At 34.2% G+C, this 21,251-nt stretch overlaps 2 protein-coding genes across 13 annotated transcripts in view; one reads left to right on the top strand and one right to left on the bottom strand.

Annotated features, from left to right (window-relative positions):
- LOC143237573 (TAR DNA-binding protein 43-like) overlaps nucleotides 1–16,463 on the bottom strand; it is a 29,515-nt gene extending 13,052 nt beyond the window's left edge. For all 4 annotated transcript variants that reach the window (XR_013020145.1, XR_013020144.1, XM_076476988.1 and 1 more), the window contains exons 1-3: nucleotides 16,090–16,463; nucleotides 9,978–10,150; nucleotides 863–1,003 (exon numbers count right to left, since the gene is read on the bottom strand). Coding sequence is in view for 2 of the 4 variants with exons in the window: in XM_076476988.1 (XP_076333103.1) it covers nucleotides 863–1,003; nucleotides 9,978–10,150; nucleotides 16,090–16,324 (549 nt within the window). In the remaining 2 variants the exon portion in view is untranslated. The remainder of the gene's footprint in view (nucleotides 1–862; nucleotides 1,004–9,977; nucleotides 10,151–16,089) is intronic.
- A 7-nt stretch (nucleotides 16,464–16,470) lies between these two features.
- The window catches only part of LOC143237571 (lysophospholipid acyltransferase 5-like), a 124,694-nt gene continuing 119,913 nt past the window's right edge, over nucleotides 16,471–21,251 (top strand). For 6 of the 9 annotated variants that reach the window (XR_013020140.1, XR_013020141.1, XR_013020142.1 and 3 more), the window contains exon 1: nucleotides 16,480–16,606. The gene's annotated coding sequence lies outside the window, so the exon portion shown is untranslated. Of the gene's footprint in view, nucleotides 16,607–18,374; nucleotides 18,489–21,251 lie in introns of all 9 variants that reach the window. The other 3 variants (XM_076476979.1, XM_076476983.1, XM_076476977.1) reach the window with 1 other exon arrangement.

The following is a 21,251-nucleotide window of genomic DNA, read 5'->3' on the forward strand; positions in this document are numbered from 1 at the left end:
CAATATAATAATAAATATATAACATTAGGAGACTTAAGCTACTTAGACTAAACATTTGTATTTTTGTGTTTTATCATGTGGTCATTCTAGCATTAAAGTAAAAATATTTCCTTAAAAAAACCTGATTTTTTTGTGTATAAAAAAACTTGCAATCTTTACTAAAAGTCTGCCAACTTTTGTGAAGGTAAACATACTGTATCAAAAGTTAGACTACAATTACATAACATGTTTAAATGTGTATATTATACTGAGCTTGTTGTGAAAGGATTAAACAGGATTTATATGAAAATCAAAACATCTAAAAATATTGGTCAAACGTAAAAATGTATTAATAGTACCATACCTACAAATTTTAGATGTAATTTTTTACAGCTCTATTATAGATAACTAAATAGACATACACATATGATACAAAATATAAAATACCTTTTCCACATTTACTAAGAGCTAATTTTGTTTTCAAAATGAGGAACCTTACAGAATATCACAAACACATTTTTAATACATTTTTATTTAGAGCATCAAGTCACAAATTTTCTTCACCAAAAATTTCTTAGTGCTAACTTTACAAAAAATAATGTATAAGTCATACATTACACCATCAGGGATATGTTTTTGGAGTAATAGCACTTAAAACCTATTAATCACCATGTTTGCATAAAAAATGCTAAAATAAAAAATAAACAAAACTTTTACATTTACTTTTAACAATAAATTTATTAGTAAAAGCTAAGGAATAAACACTACCACTCTTATGATGTTTTGAGGATACTTTCAAAGTTCTGATTAAACACACTAACAAGAGAATATTCAATTTTTCTTAAAATATTACATAATGCATATATTTTCATAACACATATACCTTTGAGTTTGGTATCTTCACATCACACCACCTTCCATCGATCATATGACGTTTGGAGAGCACATGCAATTGTGATTCATAATTCCCAAACCTGATGAATCCAAATCCCTTTGATTGTCCGGTTTTGGGGTCTTTCTTAACCTATTTTTAAGTATTTATCAATTTAAGTTCTTACAGATATTAAAAATTTGCCAACTTTTTATAATGCAAACCTGCTTAAACACTATACTTGAAACAATAATGGTTGAAAACTGGTTGGTTTGGTGTTTTATGGTGCAAAGCAACAAGGTTATCTGCATCAAACATATAGTAAAAAATTAAAATTAAGGTAAAATTCATGAAAGGTAATTAAGGTAAAACAAAACAAAGTAATTTTGAGTTAAAAAACATAAATAGCATCAAAACCAATTTTTACATCTAGTCTGCTGCAGTAAGAGAAAAACTACAGTAATACAAGTTGTAAAAGACTTTCTGTAGCATAATTGTAATTATCATAAGTCATTAGGAAGACTAACGGGTAAGTTCAAAAACCACCGTTAGACACCTAAAGTTGACCTTTCCAGTCCTGGTTCCGAGTTATTTGATGTAGTGGCTATTTTCAGAAAGTAACAAAAGTTTTAAAAGACTCATAGCAAAATTGTAATTATATCAAACCAAGATGATGAACAGGTACTTCAAACAGCAGTGTTAGTCACCTGAAGTTGGCCTTTCCAGTCCTCGTTTCGAGTTATTTAACATTACAGCCATTTTCTAATTACAAATCGAACTAGATGAACTGTGATTTTTTGAAAGGGAGCCACACTAAAAATAGGTGTAATGTATAAATTAAAAAACTTAAATGGCATTAAAAAGATTAATGACCTTTAAAAAACTAAAAACATTACCAAGGTGGACAGTGTCACCATCACCAATAACACTGTCTAATGTTATGGACAAACCTTGGGACAGAACATGTTTAACATGGTGCCATCGTTGAAAGTCGTAACGACGGCAAGAAAGTAAAAGGTAGCTTATTGTGATCTGAGTGTTACACAAACCACACTCCTGTACATCAGTTCCAGATAAAAGAAGACGATCAGTTAAAAAACTGAGACCAATGCATAGTCTAGTTAGAACAACTTCCTTATGCAATCCTTATGCAAGCAAGATGGCCAAAGCCCAATATAGGGTTTTATTTGGAAAAGCTTGTTTTTGTGTTGCTCACTCCACATCTACTGCCAGCTGGCATGGAGCTGAGCCTTAAATACAGGACCATAGTCCATGTATGGGACATGCACAGCAGTGATAGTGCCAGAGCAGATAGACTTAGCTGCAGTGTTGGCGAGCTTGTTCCAATGAATACCAATGTGGTCCAGTATCCAGAAAAACTGGATAGAAGTAGAGGGCCAGTAGAGAACTAAGTGAGTCAGTATAAATAGTGCAGTTTGAATACTGTTTAGCTTCTATGTGATCCAGGGCAAAAGAAATGGTGTTCAGTTCAGCAGTGAACACAGAAGCTGTAGAGGGGATTCTGCATGCAACCAGTTGATTGATTGATTTAGTGTTTTATGGCACAAAGCAGCTAGGCTATCTGCGCTAAATGTCTGGTAAAAAGGTAAAAGTAAAGTAAATGTAGTAAAATACAGAAAAGGAAATGAAGGTAAAACAAAACATCATTAAAAAACGGAAAAAGTATAAAACCAATGTTGACACCTAGTCTACAATGTTAAGAGAGAAAGCAGAATAAAAGAAGTTATAAAGTACTTACTCTAGCAAAATGGTAATGATCATAACCTGCCAGGAAGACTAACAGGTAACTTCAAGAACCACCATCAGTCACCTGAAGTTGGCCTTTCCAGTCCTGGTTCTGGGTTATGTGTCATAGCAGCCATTATCAAAATGTAAAATAATAGAAGTTTTAAAAGACATATAGCAAAATCGTAATAATGAGTAGCCAAATGTCCAGTAAAAAGGTAAAAGTAAAGTAAATGGAGTAAAATTTGTAAAAGTAAATGAAGGTAAAAACAAAACAGCAATGAAAACAGAAAATGGGGTAAAACCAATGTTGACATCCAGTCTACAAAGTTGTAAAGGACTTCCTGTAGCAGAATGGTAATGATCATAACCCGCCAGGAAGACTAACAGGTAAGTATAAGAACCACCGTCAGTCACCTGAAGTTGGTCTTTCCAGTCCTGGTTCTAGGTTATGTGCCATTATGGCCAGTACTAAAAGGTAAAGTAATAAAAGTGTTAAATGACATGCAGCGAAAGTGTAATAACAACTCGCCAGGACGACTAACGAGTAGTTCAAACAGCAGCGTTAGTCACCTGAAGTTGGCCTTTCCAGTCCTGGTGTCGAGTTATTTAATGTTCTGTCCATTTTCCAATGTCAAATTGAACTAGAGAGAATGAAACTGTAAAAAGGGAACCACAATTAAAAATGTGTAATGAATAAACATTCAACACTTAAATGAGATTAAAAAGATTAATGGCCATTAAAAAACTAAAAATTTTATCAAGGTGGACAGTGTCACCATCACCAATGACACTGTACAATGTTACAGATAAACCCTGGGAAAAAACATGTTTAAAATAGTGCCGTCGTTGAGAATCGTAACGATGGCAAGAAAGTAAAATGTGGCTTATTGTGATCTGAGTGTTTCACAAACTACACACTGGTGCATCAGTTCCAGATAAAAGAAAACGATGTGTTAAAAAACTGTGACCAATGCGTAGTCTAGTTAGAACAACTTCCTCCTTCGGAACCTTACGGAAGCTAGATGGCCAAAGCCCAATAAAGGGTTTTATGTGAAAAAGCTTGTTGTCGCGTTGCTCATTCCAAGTGGACTGCCAGCTGGCATGGAGCCGAGCCTTAAGTACAAGACCATAGTCCATGTACGGAATAGGCACAGTGGTGATAGTGCCGGAGCAGATAGATTTAGCTGCCGTGTCTGCAAGCTCGTTCCTGCGAATACCAACATGGTTTGGTATCCAGAAAAACTGGATAGAAGTAGCAGTTAATGAGAAATGGGCCAGTCGGTTGTGAATATCAGCGAGAACAGGGTGTGAGCCAACGTGAAGCGATTCCAGGACCAGTATAGAACTAAGCGAGTCAGTGTAAATAGTGCAGTTGGAGTACTGCTCAGCTTCAATAATGATCCAGGGCAAGAGATATGGCATACAGTTCAGCAGTGTACACAGAAGCTGTAGAGGGGATTCTGCGCACAACCACCAAACCACAGCAAACCATAGCAGAGCCCACTGAAGTACCTGATTTGGAACCATCTGTATAAATGGGAACAGAATGATCGTTTGAAAGATATTCATTAAATCAAAGACGATACTTCCAATCTAGAGTATCTGCCTTTTTCAGATAACTGAAAGAAAGGTCCCATTTGGGGGCTGTAATAAGCCATGGTGGGCTAACCTGTGGAATCTGCAATGTTATCCAAGGACAGACCCAATTCATCCAATTGCGCCTGGATGCGAAGGCCAAACGGAGCAATGGCAGATTGTCTGTTCTGAAAAAGTACGGCCCACTGAGGAAGGAAAACACATCCCCAGGTGGGATGCTATGGTAAGGAACGAAGTTTCGAAGAATATAGTAAAGATAGTTGTAAACGGTAAAGGTGAAGAGAAGGTTCATGAGATTCAATGTACAAACTTTGAACTGGAGAGGTGCAGAAAGCCCCAGTGCAGAGTCAAAGTCCTTGGTGATGAATGGGGCCAGCATCTTTAAGGCCGAGGGTCTGGCAGAGCCATAGACCATTGATCCATAGTCGAGTTTTGATCGAATAAGAGCACGATATACCTTTAACATAGAACATCGATCTGCTCCCCAACTGGTAGTAGAGAGGACATGGAGGATGTTCAGTGCTCTTGTGCATTTGACCCGTAGCTGCTTTAAGTGTGGTATAAAGGTCAGCTTACGGTCAAAGATAAGCCCCAAGAACTTGGTCTCAGGGACCAGTGGCAGCGAAACTTCATCGATATGAAGTACAGGATCAGGGTGAATACCCCGTTGGCAGCAAAAGTGCATGCAAACGGTTTTAAAGAGAGAGAAATTAAAGCCGTTCGCCTTAGTCCACTTCAGTACACGATTGAGGGCAGTTTGTAGTTGCCGCTCAATATATCTCATGTTCGACGACTGACATGAGATGTGAAAGTCGTCGACATACAGCCCATTCGCAATAGTGAGAGGGAGTTGTTTAGTGATGGCATTTACCTTTATACTGAAAAGTGTGACACTCAAAACACAGCCCTGAGGGACTCCAAGTTCCTGTACAAAAGAACGGGAAAGTGTCAAACCCACACGAACTTGGATTCTCCTGTCCATTAAAAAATTTTTAATAAAATGGGTAAATGGCCACGTAACCCATATGTATGGAGGTCTTGCAAAACACCATACTTCCATGTTGTGTCATAAGCCTTCTCAATGTCAAAGAATATTGATACAAGATGTTGGCATTTGAGAAAGGCTTCTCTGATTGATGTTTCAAGTCGAATTAGGTGGTCTGTGGTGGAGTGCTGTCGTCGGAACCCACACTGGGTGGGAGAGAGGAGGTTGTTTGGTTCGAGGAACCAAACAAGAAGAGCATTAACCATCCTTTCTCAGATCTTACAGAGACAGCTCGTCAAAGCAATTGGACGGTAGTTTGAAGGAATCTTGGGATCTTTCCCTGGCTTAGAGAAAGGTAAAATAATAGCCTGGCACCAGGCATCAGGAAAAACATTCTCCTGCCAGATCCGGTTAAAGACAATTAGAAGGACATCAAGAGATGCAGAAGATAGATGGTGCAGCATGTCATAGTGTACATCATCAGATCCAACAGATGTACTGCCAGAACAATGAAGGGCCATTTTCAGGTCCACCAGTGTAAAGGGACAATTATAGTCAAAGAGACAGTCAGATCAAAAGGAAAGAGGTGAACGCTCTGCCCGAGTCTTGATGGCCTCCCATCAATAACAGCACTTCCCCAGAGGGGATTATGTCCATTAAAGTCCCCCAGGAGTAGAAAGGGAAATGGCAACTGTTCAACGAGAGCATCAAGGTTTGATTGATCATATGTCTCACCAGGGGACAGGAAGAGAGAACAAACAGTGATGGTATGACCCAAGGAAACATGGATGGCTACAGCCTCCAAGGGTGTGTTGAGTGACAAGGACAGGGTTGGCACATGCTGATCAACCAATAGTGCCACCCCTCCATGTACTCGTCCATCACACAGCCTGTCATTTCTGTACAGAGAATACTGCCGAATGGTGACTGTATCAGCAGGTTTTAGGAATGTTTCTTGTCAGGAAAGACATACAGGATGGTAGGAAGCAATCAGTGTTTTGATATCATCCAGATTAGAACGTAAACCTCGACAGTTCCATTGTATCAAGGTGGCCATTTTTAATGACGGGTAGGGGAAGTGGCTGGAGAACCCTTCTGTTTATGACCACGTCTTTTTTCCTTACTGTCCTTAGTCTGAGGAGGTCTATCAACCTCCATGGATCCTGCCTTGGGTCAATTGGGTAGGTCTTTGTTATTGGAAGGGGATTCCAGTGACTGAGGATGCGAATGAATGATTGTTTTGCCTCTTGGGGTGGGAGAACAAGATGTATCAGAAGAAATGCCTGTATTTGAAACTGAAGGATGTGGATCTTGAGGTTTGTTGGAATGTATGGGAGGAACAGAGATGGGTGTGGAAGTCGATTCATCAACCTTTTTAACCATGGAGGTCAAAAGGCTTTTCATTTGTTTTGAAAACGATTCTCTTGGAGGCACAGAGAAATCTGTCTACACTCCCACTGTAGTTGTGGAATGAAGTGCAGCAGTAAATATCCGAGATGGAGTGGCGAGCAGCAATTTCCAAGCTTTAGGATAACTAATATATATGCAAAAACGGCTCGTTTGGGTTGAGAAAATATTTTACATAAAAGAGCGAACAACGTTTTCGACCTTCTTCGGTCATTGTCAGGTTCACAAAGAGAGAGGTAACTGACTGGAAGCTAACCACATGTTTGGAAGGGGTTGTGTAACTGCAATTACAAGAACCGACACACAATTCAAAACAGAAATCCACCGAAAAATCACCCATACTGGACTATACATTCCTTGGGACTCAGCACATGAAACAAAACAAAACTCAACATACTAAGAAACCAAATAAACACCGCCATAAAACTATGCTCACCAGATAAAATTAACGATGAATTAGACAAAATAAAACAATACTTCATCAACATCAATAAGTTTCCTCCACAAACCGTAGAAAACATTATACGCACACACCTAGACAGAAAGCAAAATCAACCAACAAAAGTAAATATATCTCATGAATCAAAAAATCACGAAACCATATACTGCTGCATACCATATATTCCTGACATCAGCAGACAAATAACCAACATTTGGCAAAAACTAGTAACAAAATATGACATTCCAGTTAACACCAAATTTATTCAAAAACCAGGCACAAGACTGAGGTCTATACTATGTAAAAACTACACTGACAAACACCACACCAACATTATTTATAAAATACAATGTGATAACTGCCACGAATTCTATATTGGAGAAACAAGTAGAAAAATGGAAACCAGATTCAAAGAACATAAAAAAGTCACCTTCACACGTTTTCGAACACTGCAAGTCAAATATACACAACATAACCATAGAAAACACTCAAATACTAAATAAAGAAACAAACATAAACAAACACAAAATTAAAGAAGCCTTACTTATACAACAACTTAAACTCAAAATAAACCAATATAAAGGAACACCTTTATACCTATATTAATATAATAAAATAAATAAAATTATATATTCAAACATCTAACACTGCCCTCTACATTCCGACACTCAGTCACACAACCCCATCCAAACATGTGGTCAGCTTCCGGTCAGTTACCTCTTTCTTTGTGAACCTGACAATGACCGAAGAAGGTCGAAACGTTGTTTGCTCTTCTATGTAAAATATTTTCTCAACCCAAATGAGCCGTTTTTGCATATATATTTCTCTACAAGTGGGTTTTCTCGACATCACAGGATAACTAATGTTATGAGTCGTTTTCATACGCTGCACTTCTTTTTCCTCCAACCATTTTGGGCAAGAACGAAAGTAGGAAGGGTGAGAACCATTGCAGTTGACGCAATGTGAGTCCATGTCACATTCATAGGCATCGTGGTCCATGGTACCACAACGAGCACATGTCAGGGAACCACGACATGATGTCTTTGAGTGGCCGAATCTCTGACATTGGAAACATCGGAGAGGGCTTGGAATGTATGGCCATACCCTGCAAATTAGATAACCTGCCTTGATGGTGGCAGGTGCATGTGATGATGTAAATGTCAAAACGAGGGTATTTGTTGGCAGTGTAACTCCATCTTTGCGAGTGGAGATGTGCCTCACTGCAGAAACTCCTTGAGTGGAGAGACCAGCGGGAATCTTTGACTTGGGGGCGTTCTTCAAATCCCTCTCAACAATAACTCCTCGTGATGAATTCAAGGTAGCATGAGGGGTAACCTCAATAGGTATATCCCCAAATGCCATTGAATTCAAGAGGAGTTCACTGTGGTGGGTTGTGGATGTTTCAACTAATATGTCTCCAGATCAAAGCTTCTTTACTGACTTTGGAGAGCCAGCAAGACCCTCTAGTCCCTTCTGAATAAAAAAGGGGGACAATTGCCCTAAAGGTTTTTCTGAAAGAGAATGTAATATAAGAAAATGAGGTACGTGTGTTACAGATGTTGAAGATTGCTGTTCAGAGTCTTCAAGATGTGGTCGCTTACCTATTGACTGTTTTTTCACTATTTTATTTACATTTTTTGAAGGAGGATCCATAGGAAAAGAGAAAAATTTTGGTACCCACTGACCCCACCCACCATGGAGCCCTACGAGGGGACGCACAACAATGTCATGCAAGGACAATGCAGCAACGCCAGGGTTTCGTGAGCACTATACCCAAACACCAGCATCAGGCACAAGGTCCACAACACCCGTTGAAAACTTCCAACACTGGTACTTGGTTGACTCTAGCCCAAGTCGACCAGCCAATTGACCCAAGGGGGGGGCTACCCAAAGGCCACCCGTCTACAGGAATTCAAGGCCAAAGTGGTGTGTTAGGATTGGACCCCTCAACCACCAGGATCCTCTCCTCCCCTTCACGGGTCGCCACACATGGCAAACACGTGGGTGGATGTTTAGATCCCAGAGAAGGTATCCAGACAGAACAGAACCTTTCCTGGGAGGTCCCCTCACCACGTACAGGAATCCACATGAATAACATTTTAAAAATTATATTTAACAAGTATAACACAATAATCTCATCACTAAAATAAAATTAGATTGTAATAAATATCCTCATACAGTACAATACATAGTGTCTTATATTCCTACACCTATAAAATTACTCTTACAATATGACTCAGTGCTTGTTCTGTTTGTATATTAAAATACTAAATAACCTTATAGTAATTCTAAATTAAAATTTTGATAATGATGTATAGTAGACTAAAACTTCAGGCACTGAATACTATAAAAGAAAAAGTGTTAGGTAGATTTAATGATGGAATAAGAAAGAAGAGCTTTGGTTAGACCAACTTTTCTAGTACTTTAATATTGAAATTATAAGATACATGACATTTGCTTAAATAAGTGATACATGCAAGCTATAAAATGTGAGTGTAATCTACTAATAATGAAAAGCTTCTCTATTTTTTTTAGGTTAATTTTGGAATAATATCGTGTAAAAGTAGACTAGATTGTCTTAAAGTCTTGTTGGAAATCCTTTTAAGTGTTAGAAAAATAACTCCTTCACAATTTGGGGATGGGTTAATTAGCCATCTGTCATCAGTGGTCTTTCAGAAAGAAGATGGTATAATGCAGTAAATTTGGAAAGTGTACATGAAGTCAGAGACAGTACCATAACAGCTTGCATATATATATGCACTACAAAATATTCTTTTTAATACATACTGTGCATTAAAATCAACTGAAGTTATGATTTATTTTGCAAAAATTACTAAAATATTAGTGAACAAATAATTCAACCTCAAAAAAGAGAAATCTTAACTAATCTTCATTGATTTCAAAATTTCATTTATTACTATATTTTGTAACTTAAAAGCCTGTATATTTACTTGTGCCATTAGCACTTCACCATAAGACTCAAAATACTGCTTCAACTCCTGTTCTGTAGTTTTCCAAGGTAATCCAAGAATTATCAGGTCAGAGCACTTTGATCTGTACTCCATCCGTTTTGTCTTAGCTGTACTGTTTTCCAACTGTTCATCTGACTTGCGCTTATTCTCTGCTGCAATTAACAAGTTACAGGAAAAATTACTATTTAGAACACATTTAAGAATATTATATTGTAACTAGTTTTAAATCTAGTTCTTTATATGCTATCCAAAATAATTATTAAATTATATGATTATGTGTTAACACAGAATGAAATCACAAGATTTAATATAAAAAAAATATTTCTCATTAAGTTCGAAATTAAGAATAAAATTATTCTTTTTGACACTGTCTTCGTAAAACTTATTACACTGACAAGCCAAAAAAACACAAAAAACAATCTACAAGAAAACAGATACCTGTGAATATTTCTTTTTAGTCACACACTGCATGTTGAAAAAAATATTTAAATTTATTAACAAGTATCTTGCAGTTGTAAGAGTTATCCTAAATTTCTTCTAATGGTAGGATTTAGCAGAAGAATCTTAGGATAATCCTCATAACTGTAAAATACTGCTTAATAACCCTTGCATATGTAACTGCTCTGAGGTTTTTTTTTGACACTGTTCCTTTAATGTAATTGCAAAGTAACAATGTTACTGATCAATAATCAAAATCAGCTCTTACTTATGCACTTCAACATGTTTTATGAAAACTTCCAACAATTTATTTTGGCAATGGGTAAATGATAAAAGTATATATTTTACTAACATAATTTTGAATACAGATTCTAAACTTCCATTTCTTTAGGTAAAATATACAAATTAAGACAGAAAAGAAAGACTGGAAGAGCATTAAGTGTTTAAAAATAATGAAGAATTTAGGTACGATTACTATAAAACAAAAACAGAGCAGTTCTGATATATATTCATAAGAATGTTAAATATATAAATGCAAAAGGGTTATTTCAACTTTATACAACACTCTAGTGGAGTTTGTAACATGTTAAAATCATCAATTGCACACTTCTAAAATGATGGGAAGTTTTCACTCATTTGAAGTTTGTGACAGTTTGAGTGACATTCAGTGGCAGATTTAAAGTTATGTGGGTTCAGGAGCTAATCACTTTTGTGGGCTCTACATTCCATGTAATTTTACATTGAATAAAATTATGAATGAACCCCCATTAAGACTATGGACCCCCTTTAACCCCTACTTAAATACACCACTGGTGATATTAGCGACATTAAATGTTCAGTTGTTAAAAATGATTATACAAATTTAAACATTCTTCTTGTGAATTGTTCAGTGATGGGGACATAGTAAAAAAAATGAATTGAATGATTGTTAGGATCATCTTATTGCTGCATGGGTGTTAAAAGAATAATCACATCAGTTTAACTAAAATAATGAGACTTCATAAAAAAAATACAAATATGTTCAAAGTAATTTATTATGTAACATGACAACATAAGAGGAAAGATGGCCTCAGTAAATTGGATGATATTTGAATATATTCAGAGATGGAAAACCAAAATGATTCAGAGACTGAAATATTTAAACTCATTATGAAGACAGACTCAAGGATTTTAACTTACATTCTCTGGATCATAGAAGCACCACACGTCCTTATTCATGTGTTTAACAAGAGACATATGGTTCTTCAAGGATTTACTAACACATTTACTCTTGGGAAAAGTACAAATTAAAACACTTTTTATTTTTGACAAAATACTGACCCTTCTGTTAAAGTCATAAAAAGTGTTGGCTACCAATAGTAACTCATCCATAAGTCAATAACACCATTAAAAAGATAAAATTGTCCTGACATTTTCATTGTTTAACCTTTTTTCAAAGGCTAACACCTGGCTAACAAATTTTTTAGAAAAATGATTTCAAGCTTCCCACTTTAACACTTAAAATAACAGTAATACTTTCAGTGTTTCAGAGTAATGAATAATCATGTACACATACAAGAATGTTTTACTTGATCAGAAATTAGTATAAATCTGATATCTTTCATAGCACTCCCTTTTGTGGAGTGGCATTTCACACCTCTTAAAATATAATTGTTTTTTACCATTTAAAATATTTTCTTGAAAACTGCATGGCTTAGTATGGTACTTTTTTTTATTGGTTGATGACATGGCAATCAAGTCGTATTCTTTGAGTGTCAATCTTTGGTGTCCAAAGAGATGCTGCACCTTAGTGTGCTTCCTCTTCATATTAAGAGGAAGATAACTTGTAATCTGAAATTCAACTAAGTTTTTTCCCTACGTCTTCTCGATTATAGAAGATGTGTGAATTGTGCCTCATACACCATCCGTCAATAGAATTATGAACTTAAAATGAGTGTTTTGGTAAATATATTAGCAAGCCTCAATTTTATTTCATTCACCATGATAGTTTCATAGTTTGTTTGTATATTACAAAACCAAAAATATTACTTCCATTTTTGGATTGCTTCTGGAGCTTCCATCATAGTAGTGCCATTCTACTGAAGACATTTTGCAAGAAATATTCATTGATGAGGACTATAGTATAGATGATGAAAATGAGTAGGATAATAACAATGAATCAAGTGATATGGACATGAATTTCATATATCCAGTCCATATGGGCCTAATGCTAAGAGTAATGAAGGGGAGTGTAAATTGTTTGAACTGTGCATATCACTATAAGATGAAAATGGTAAAAAGACATACACAAATAGTTACAAAATATTGGACAACTACAGAACATTCCATTTCATCATATGACAATCCTGTTATTTATGCATCTAATCAAAAACACCTCAGCCATGAAAAAAAAGAAAAGAAGAGGAAAAGTGCAACTTAAAATCGTGTTGAGCATGGAACATACAGCAATGAAATCAAAATTTCTGGCTAGAATAGTAGCTACATTTACAGCATTGACAATAATTTTACACCAAATATTCATTCATTACTTAACCAGGCCACATTTTTGTTCAAACAAAATGCATGACCTAAATAACTAATGAATTAATATTTGTTGTAAAATTCTTATCAACGCCAAAAGTGTAGCTGCCAATTTTGATTTCATTCCCTAACCTTGCATGTTCTGTCCTATTTTTGGCTGTACCTTATTCATAACTAAGATGTTTTTGATTAGATATCATGACTACTTGTCAATACATGCCAAAAAACCACAGTAAGTAAGAAAATGACATTCAACAGTAACCAACATTAGCTTTAGGATCACAACCTCATTATTTAATACCGATATATACTTTACAGTATCAACTAGATTCTTTAACATATATTGTGGTAGTCTTCCTCTCCAAAATAGTGTTGGTAACTTCCTTTATAATAACACCATGAAATATAGATTTTCTTTATAACTGTATGTACTTTGTACAGTTTCATTATTCACACTAACTGCTTAAGCTAATATTACATGGCACTACACACTCTTCATGAAATTGAGCAAATTTGCACAAAAAAGTTGACAGTGAATGATAAATATCATCCATACAATTATTTCAAAAACTTTAGCAAGAAACTGCTAAGCCAGTTTTTTTTTGCCTAACCTATACTTATGTATCTGTACTTGCTTTCACCCTATAGATTAGCTATTCTAAGTCAGCCATTTTCAAACAGAAAAACTACAGTTGGCTGTTTTTACTCTTAGGTGAAGCTGTAATAAACATTAAACATTTTACACTGATAGCTCCTGTGAATTTTTGCATAGGCATGCACAAAACTTTTAGTTAAAATTCAACAATTTTTGTTCAATAACTTTTCACATATATTTGGCTTATATTTAGGTCAAATTTGGTACCCAATTTGAAAAGAAAATTGATAAAAGTGTATTTTTCTATCAAATAAAGGTATCTAATAAAGGAAGAAATTAATTCAAAATTTGAGACTACTTCCTGTGTATTTCTTAATGGATTCCATTGAAATTTGGAACGAAGTAAGGGTTTTGTAAAGCATATCTATTGTACATGATAGTTTAAATAACAACAAAGTGAACTACAGAAAATGGAAAATTGCTAAACCATCACTCCTGTTATTAACTTACAGTGTCTACTGTAGGTTTTCTTGGCTGTACAGCATGATACCATGTGTCTGGTCATTTTATTTTCATTTTTTAAGATTGGAAAATTGATGATGAAGGAATCTAAACAATTGGGGTCTCTCTCACAACACTTACATAATGGTATGTATTGACATGTACTACCAACAAGATCAATCCCCATTTTTATGTGTCCCTCTTTCATTCAAAAAAAAAAAGAAAAAAAAAGAGAGATCAGGATTTTTTTCTTTTTTTTGAATGGTGCAATTATTGATAATTTCAACCACTTCAAATTTTTAAGGTTAAACTGTCAACAATACTACACAATGATACTGTCAAGTTTACTGTAAATAATTGGAATCTGTCTGGTTCTGTTCTATAATTACTGCCAATTGGTGATTTCCAAACTGTGACATGATTGGTAAAACAGTAATATTATGTTGGTGATTTTTTACTTTTGGCTAATGCAGTCTTCAAAATTGGATTCAAAAGTGTTTATCCCAACACGTAAAATGTATACACAGCAAGATAAATTCTCAAAACAACTTTTAAGTTTCCAAAATTTTACTTTCCTGTTATTCTAAAGTGTTGACAAAAAAATCTTTTATGTACATTTTTAATGTGCAAGCCTTGATACAAGCTTTGCGTTACATATAAAAAGTAGCATTCTGATTAAAAAGTTAAAATAATCACTATATTTCAAATTTTACAAATGAACTTTTGTGTATCAACTCCATTACAATGACACAAAAAGTCTGAATACTGGTGGCTTTCTTATTGATGAAACTGGATTTATTTAAATACACATATATTCATAATGATGATGTTTGTTGATTGCACATGACAAACGAGCGTTCATAAATTTAGGAAAGTCCATTCATGAACTGACAAGTTCTGCTTGGTTAAGAAATGCTTAGATCAATTCTTGTAAAGTCAAACTTTTAGTGGCTCTTTTGGTTTAAAAATCATGTATCTGATTGTTTTATGGATACATGGACTGCCTATATACACCTTTTACAGGCCTGCTGGGACTTGGGAGGCTACTGTCAATTGTTACAAACCAAAACATATACTTGGAATGAATGTGCTTCAAATATTGACATACCAGATCATAATATTAAAATGACTAATTCTGACATCACAGAATGATTGTGACAAAAAGTGTTATATATCATGGAATAATGCATTAAATTACTTTCACAAATGTGAATGCTGTTTCTAAGAGTGACTAATAAAGTGTAATTAGGACTCAGTGTCAAACATCAGTATTACTGTGTCAAGAACCATTATGCACCATGGGAAAGAGCATTTAATAATCTCCACAAATGGGTGCTTTGAATTGTGTTACAAAGAGTCCATTACAAGTTAATGCAATTTCAAATATCAACTTTTGATATTAATATTTAAACATTATATTAATGCACACTGTAGATTCAAATAAAATTTGTTTAAATTTACTGGTAGTAGTAACAAATTCAAAAGTATTCGTACATAGCTGATGAAGACCTCACCTTTTGGTGTAATAAAAAGAAATCACTGTATCCCTTATCAGTAAGAATTTTAAGATTTCTGAACCATTATTTTTTGAAAGATTACTTTTAATTTAATAGTTTTTTAGAAAACGAGATATTATTCTTTTCGAAATCGAACAGTTTCGTGTTATTGAGAGATTACAGTTATCCTGTCATTGATGTAGCATAAAAAGTTTTAAAACAGAAGAACTTGCTTCATATTGCTAAAAAATTAATAATTATATAATAGAAGTTGAGTCATGTAAAATATTTGTAGTTTCATTGTCAATGATATTTTTAGAGGTTTAATATTCTGTATTTTACCTATTTTAGGAAATGTCTTGAGTGCGTTTTTGTCTTGATTCTGAACACCACCGCATCTTACCTACTGCCCATGAACAGTCTAAGGAAGAGGCTATACAGTGACACTAAAAACTAGAATGTGTAAAACCTGTGCATTTGAAAAATGAAAGTTTACTTACGCCTACCAAACTTAATTTCGATAGATACGAATGATAATCACCTTTAGGAAATACGCAAATATACACTTGATTTCCCCACCCATCACTAGAAGGATGAAACCTTCCGTCTAGAAGTCGCACTCCACGCATTGCACCAGTGTCAATATTTCGAAATTTCAATCCACATATTCCCGGAAATTGAGCTGACAAAGTTGTTAAAAGTAGTGTACCGTCATCTTCGCACGGCAATTCGATAGGTTCGTCATTTTCGTCTTCCGATACATGCATATAATTCATAGTTTCAATTTGCTATCTGTTATAAATAAACTACCTCATAACAATAATTCTTAATTTTACCCCTGTTGTAACACTACTCACTACCACACAATGTACCGTACGAAATCTTTCTGAGTCTCATTGAGCACTATATAATTTAATCTCGGCTTAAGTGCTAATTCTCGAGAGTTTGATCGCCATCTTGTGGCATTTTATTTTATAAGGAAAAGTTGCTGATACTTAAGATCGTAGGGTTTTTGCAAAGCATTTTGGGTGATAATACGAGAAGGAGTAAGAGGGGTGGTAAGCTAAAATATTTATGATTTTGTAAATTATGCAACTTTGAATGTTTTAGATGTATTTACGTGTTAGACATTACCCGCTAAGTTTGTATTAAATGAAATGTAAGATGTGAACATGCTTATCGCAGCGCATGTTTTATTTTAAGTTCAAACACGAGTACTAGTATTACTATTAGTACAAAGTACAATTTGAATAGTTGAAATAAGGTTATGTGGTTGGGCTTGAAATAGTTGAAGCTGGAAAGCAGGCATTAATAATAGTTGTATCAGTAGTAGTAGTAGTAGTGTGTACTTTAATTTAAAGCTAATACCTGTAGAACTTCATTCAGATTATTGTGTTCAGGTTAAGAATTTGTACAAGAAGGACACTGATGACTGAATTATTGTGAAGAAAATTCAAAGTAGGGACTTAACTATCAGTATTAAGGTAAATTTGGGAGGGGTAAAGCTTAAGGTTAAGATTCTTAAAATTGTTTTTTCGTGAGAAAAGAAGGTCTAAGAGTGAATCTGATTGAAGTTCTAAAAATTATATAAATATATTAGAATTGATGCATGCTTTTTTATGTTTAATGGGAAGAGTGGTAGGTAGAAGAGCGTTAATTTAAAACTTGGCAGGATAGAACTATTAGAATTAGTAAAAGTTGTCTACAGGTTAAGGAGTTTTGTTTTACAAAAAGGTTGGCCATTGGAATAGATTGCCTTCAGATGCAATACATACAAAAAGATTAGGAAAGTTCAAGATAGGACTTGTTAAATACATGGGTTGTTGGCTATAGGTATTGGCAGACAGGTGTTGATGAAATGAATGGGCCAAGGAACCCCTTGTATTTACTAAAATATTGTTAATATTTTGAAAAAAGTACATAAATTATATAGTACCTTGCAAATTATTTTTTTTTTTTAGTGAGCAAACGTAGATTTAAGTTTTTAAACACTTAATGTATTATGTGTTATTGTTGGTTATTTGTGTTATTAATATAATTACCCTTTCAGTAAGTAAAACTGTCTTATCCGAAACTTAGCATGTCTTTTATGAAATATTTAACTGATATCTTCTCATATTTGTATTATGTTTAAAATACATCACAATATAATAAAGATTAAAGGGCCTTATCTCTATCTCTGAATAAACTTGTAAACTTCAATGAGACCACCACTTACCATTATTTCTTCAAATGATCGTAACCATTTCCTTTAAGACAACTTTTCTATGCTTAAAATCATCAGTAACCATTCTGTGAAACCTTTCCAATAAGTCAGTACTTTTAGTTACAGACTAAAACTGTATTCATTATTCTAAATGAGGCTTAACTACTGATATGTGTTGAATTATAATTACTCCTGTTGTCCCTCAAATGTTATGTGGTCAACGTGTCCATAAATATCATCTAAAATTCTATTAACTCTGCTACTAGTTATAGGATGCTTGACAATCAATGGAGTGATGTATCCACAACTTTATTATTATTCTTTTCTTTATTTGTATTATTGAATGGTTTCCCATCCACACTAAACTGATTGAGATTATAACCCAAATGTACTATCTCACTTGTATCTGCCAAATGTTTATCCAGCTAACGAGCTGAAGTATCCAATAGTATACTATCATCAGCAAATTTTACTAATTTACTATTCCTACATTTATGTTCTTATCAACATCATAGTGTAAAGTAATAAAAGTGAGACCAGAGCACTGACTTCATATATGCCGTTAGTAACAAGGGTCTCATTTGACTTAGTTTCTTTAATAATGTTTTGCTTTCCCTCAGTCTCATCTAGCCACTTTACAAAACAAGTAGCTAGTTTTTATTCTCCAGTTACTTCTAAGGTGACTTTAGAGCTGATCCTAAATCTAACTGTACCAAGGCTATACCCTTTCCATGGTAAGTACTAAAATAAGTTGGAAGAGTTGCTTTACATGTAAAATGTGAGTTATATCCTGTTGAGGATATCAATGATAATAGTAAGAAGGATAAATTTGTTTGGGTTTATGTTAGTAGCACTAGGATAGAAGAACTTTCTGAAGTTATAATATGTTACAGACCGTCAGATAAAACTGATGAAATTATTGAAAAATTTTACAGTGAGAATAATATTTTTGCTGTTAATAATATCAAAATTATGAGGTGTTTAAATTTTGAGCATATACATGAAGATTTGAAAATATTGTGGATACATGTTATTAGAAACCATTCGAGATGGTTTTCTTCACCCAACTGTCAGGAAACCAACAAGGAACAGTGTTATTTAAGATTTATAGTTAGTTTCCAATATGGAAATGATTGAGAGTGTTAAGATTTGGAAACCTCTGAGTGCAAATGATTATGGCTTAACTAAGGTTTTACTGCTTATGGAGGTCAGGATTAACAAGATTTTGGTTATAAATTTCAAAATAAATTTTGAGGGAATTTGACAAGAATTATCTCATGTGAATTAAGTAATTTAAATAGTTGGTGATACTCATCAAATGTGACAAATTGGTTAAGTCTTCTAACAGATGAAAACTTTTACAAAATTAAGTAATTTACAAAGTATTCTATATGCTTGATTTCAGATCTCATATTTTGTATGAACAAGCTCTGTTCATTATTAACTCTTGATGTGTTCTTAAACCAATTATTATGGACTATTACATCACATTCAAGAAGGGGATGTTCAAGTAAACTCTTCTGATAAATGTTATTACAGAGGAGTTTCAGCTTCTTTTAATGGACCTTATATAACCTTGTTAATGGCAGGGATGTTAATTATATAAACTATCTTTGATAACATTAAATATGATTCTTAACTGCTAAAAAAATTGTTGGTGATAATTAGGTTTAAAAACACAATTAACTATCTAATTGTATATCCTTCAGAATGTATTTTTGAACTGATTTTTAATACTTAGTAATATCTTTCCATATAGTGTGAAATAATGATTACATAATATTTCAGAATTTTGAATATAGAAGATCTTATTTAAATACTCACTATGTGTTCTACCTATAATGTAAATGAGAAAACTGTTTCTAAACAAGAATTATTTGATGTTATTGAACTCTACATATAGTTTCATAAGTGTTATAAAGTTTGTTTGTATGACAGAACAGTTTTTTAATCAGGTTTTCTTTTAAAATATTTTTATAAAAACTATTGAAATTGAAATATAACCCAGTTAAGGTTTTTTAATAATCAGTGTGGATGGAAATTGGACCTTGGAGGAATGTTAAATGAAGGCTCATTTCTGGTGATTGGGAAGTGGCTGGATCACTAAGTTATACATTTTCTGAAGTTGTAACTAATGAAAATTTAAGTAATATTTCTTATTGTATTAAAATAAACAACTTTTAAGCACAAATTATATAAACAATACTAACTAAAATCATTATGCAAAATACACAGCATTTAGGCAGAACTTTATAAGATTAAGAACATAAACTCATCTCAAGGGCACTAGGCGGGCTTCATTTGGTCCCATTTAGTGAAAGTGGGTTTTCTTGGGATACTCCCGTTTCCCCCACACCTAAATCTTAGGCATTGGATCTATAGATCCCAGCCAGGGCACTTTGATCCATCGATCCATGCCTGGCCCTGAAATGGCCTGTTTGTATATTGTTCATGTTTTATCTGGCCTGCTTCTCGTCGTCTGTTCTCATCTCCTTTTCGGTTGGGGTTCACTTTGCCTTTGCTTTGCTGCCTGCCACGCCTACCAGACTAGCATTTATACAAGTAAAATTACGTCCATCAATCTGTTTATCCCTATTACCTGTTCACTTAGTTATTTTCTCAATTCCTACTATGTGCGGGGTTGAAGGAGGACTGTTTAGTCTTTGAGCACCCCAGGGGATTAAACATCTGCCATAATTGTGTGTTTGTGTATTAGGAACATACACACATGGATAAGTCCTTCATGGGGTGTTTGTCTCCTAACTAGTGTCTGTGTACCACAAGTATCATTTTCACAGTATACTTCATTAGGTAAAGCAAAGTTCTTCATAACTTGAATATACCTCATCCTGAACAGTTGCTATATGCGATTATCATGGCTTAACTGATTATGGCATGCAAATTATCATGGGACCAATCTCCACCAACAGTTGTACTACACATGTGACTCCCTCTATGCTATTGTACCTATCACTTCTCATTTGGTAGTGTTCATGCTCAGATAAATGTTTATACTCTTTTCAGTTGGTTTTTTTCATATCTTTCTATCAGTTTTTCTTAACAAATTAACTATTTATTATACAGTAATGATATTTGTAACTTATTCTGGCATATCGTTAACTGTGCTGTTTTGTTTTTTTCTTAATGTCGCATCATACATACTTTGTTGTCAGTACACACTTATTTAATTTTACAATATAATGTCTATTTCATTTTTGTTATTATTTATCATATATATTTAATTTTATCTTTATGTGGACACCTGGATTTTCTCCCAGTATTGTATGTATTATTGCAAAGTTAGGGTTTTTGCATTAGAACATAGTGATATACTTCAACCTGCACAGTTTGATTAGGCTTAACAAAATTATGCAATTATGTGGTTCATTTTATGTGTAAATCAATAATTAGGTTGAATACCTTCTTCAGCACAACATCTTATACACATGTTTATTTCACTATACACTTAAAAGCTAATTTATGTTGGCTATTTCATT

The sequence above is a fragment of the Tachypleus tridentatus genome, chromosome 13 (genome assembly GCF_004210375.1).
Source record: "Tachypleus tridentatus isolate NWPU-2018 chromosome 13, ASM421037v1, whole genome shotgun sequence".
Classification (NCBI taxonomy): Eukaryota; Metazoa; Arthropoda; class Merostomata; order Xiphosura; family Limulidae; genus Tachypleus; species Tachypleus tridentatus.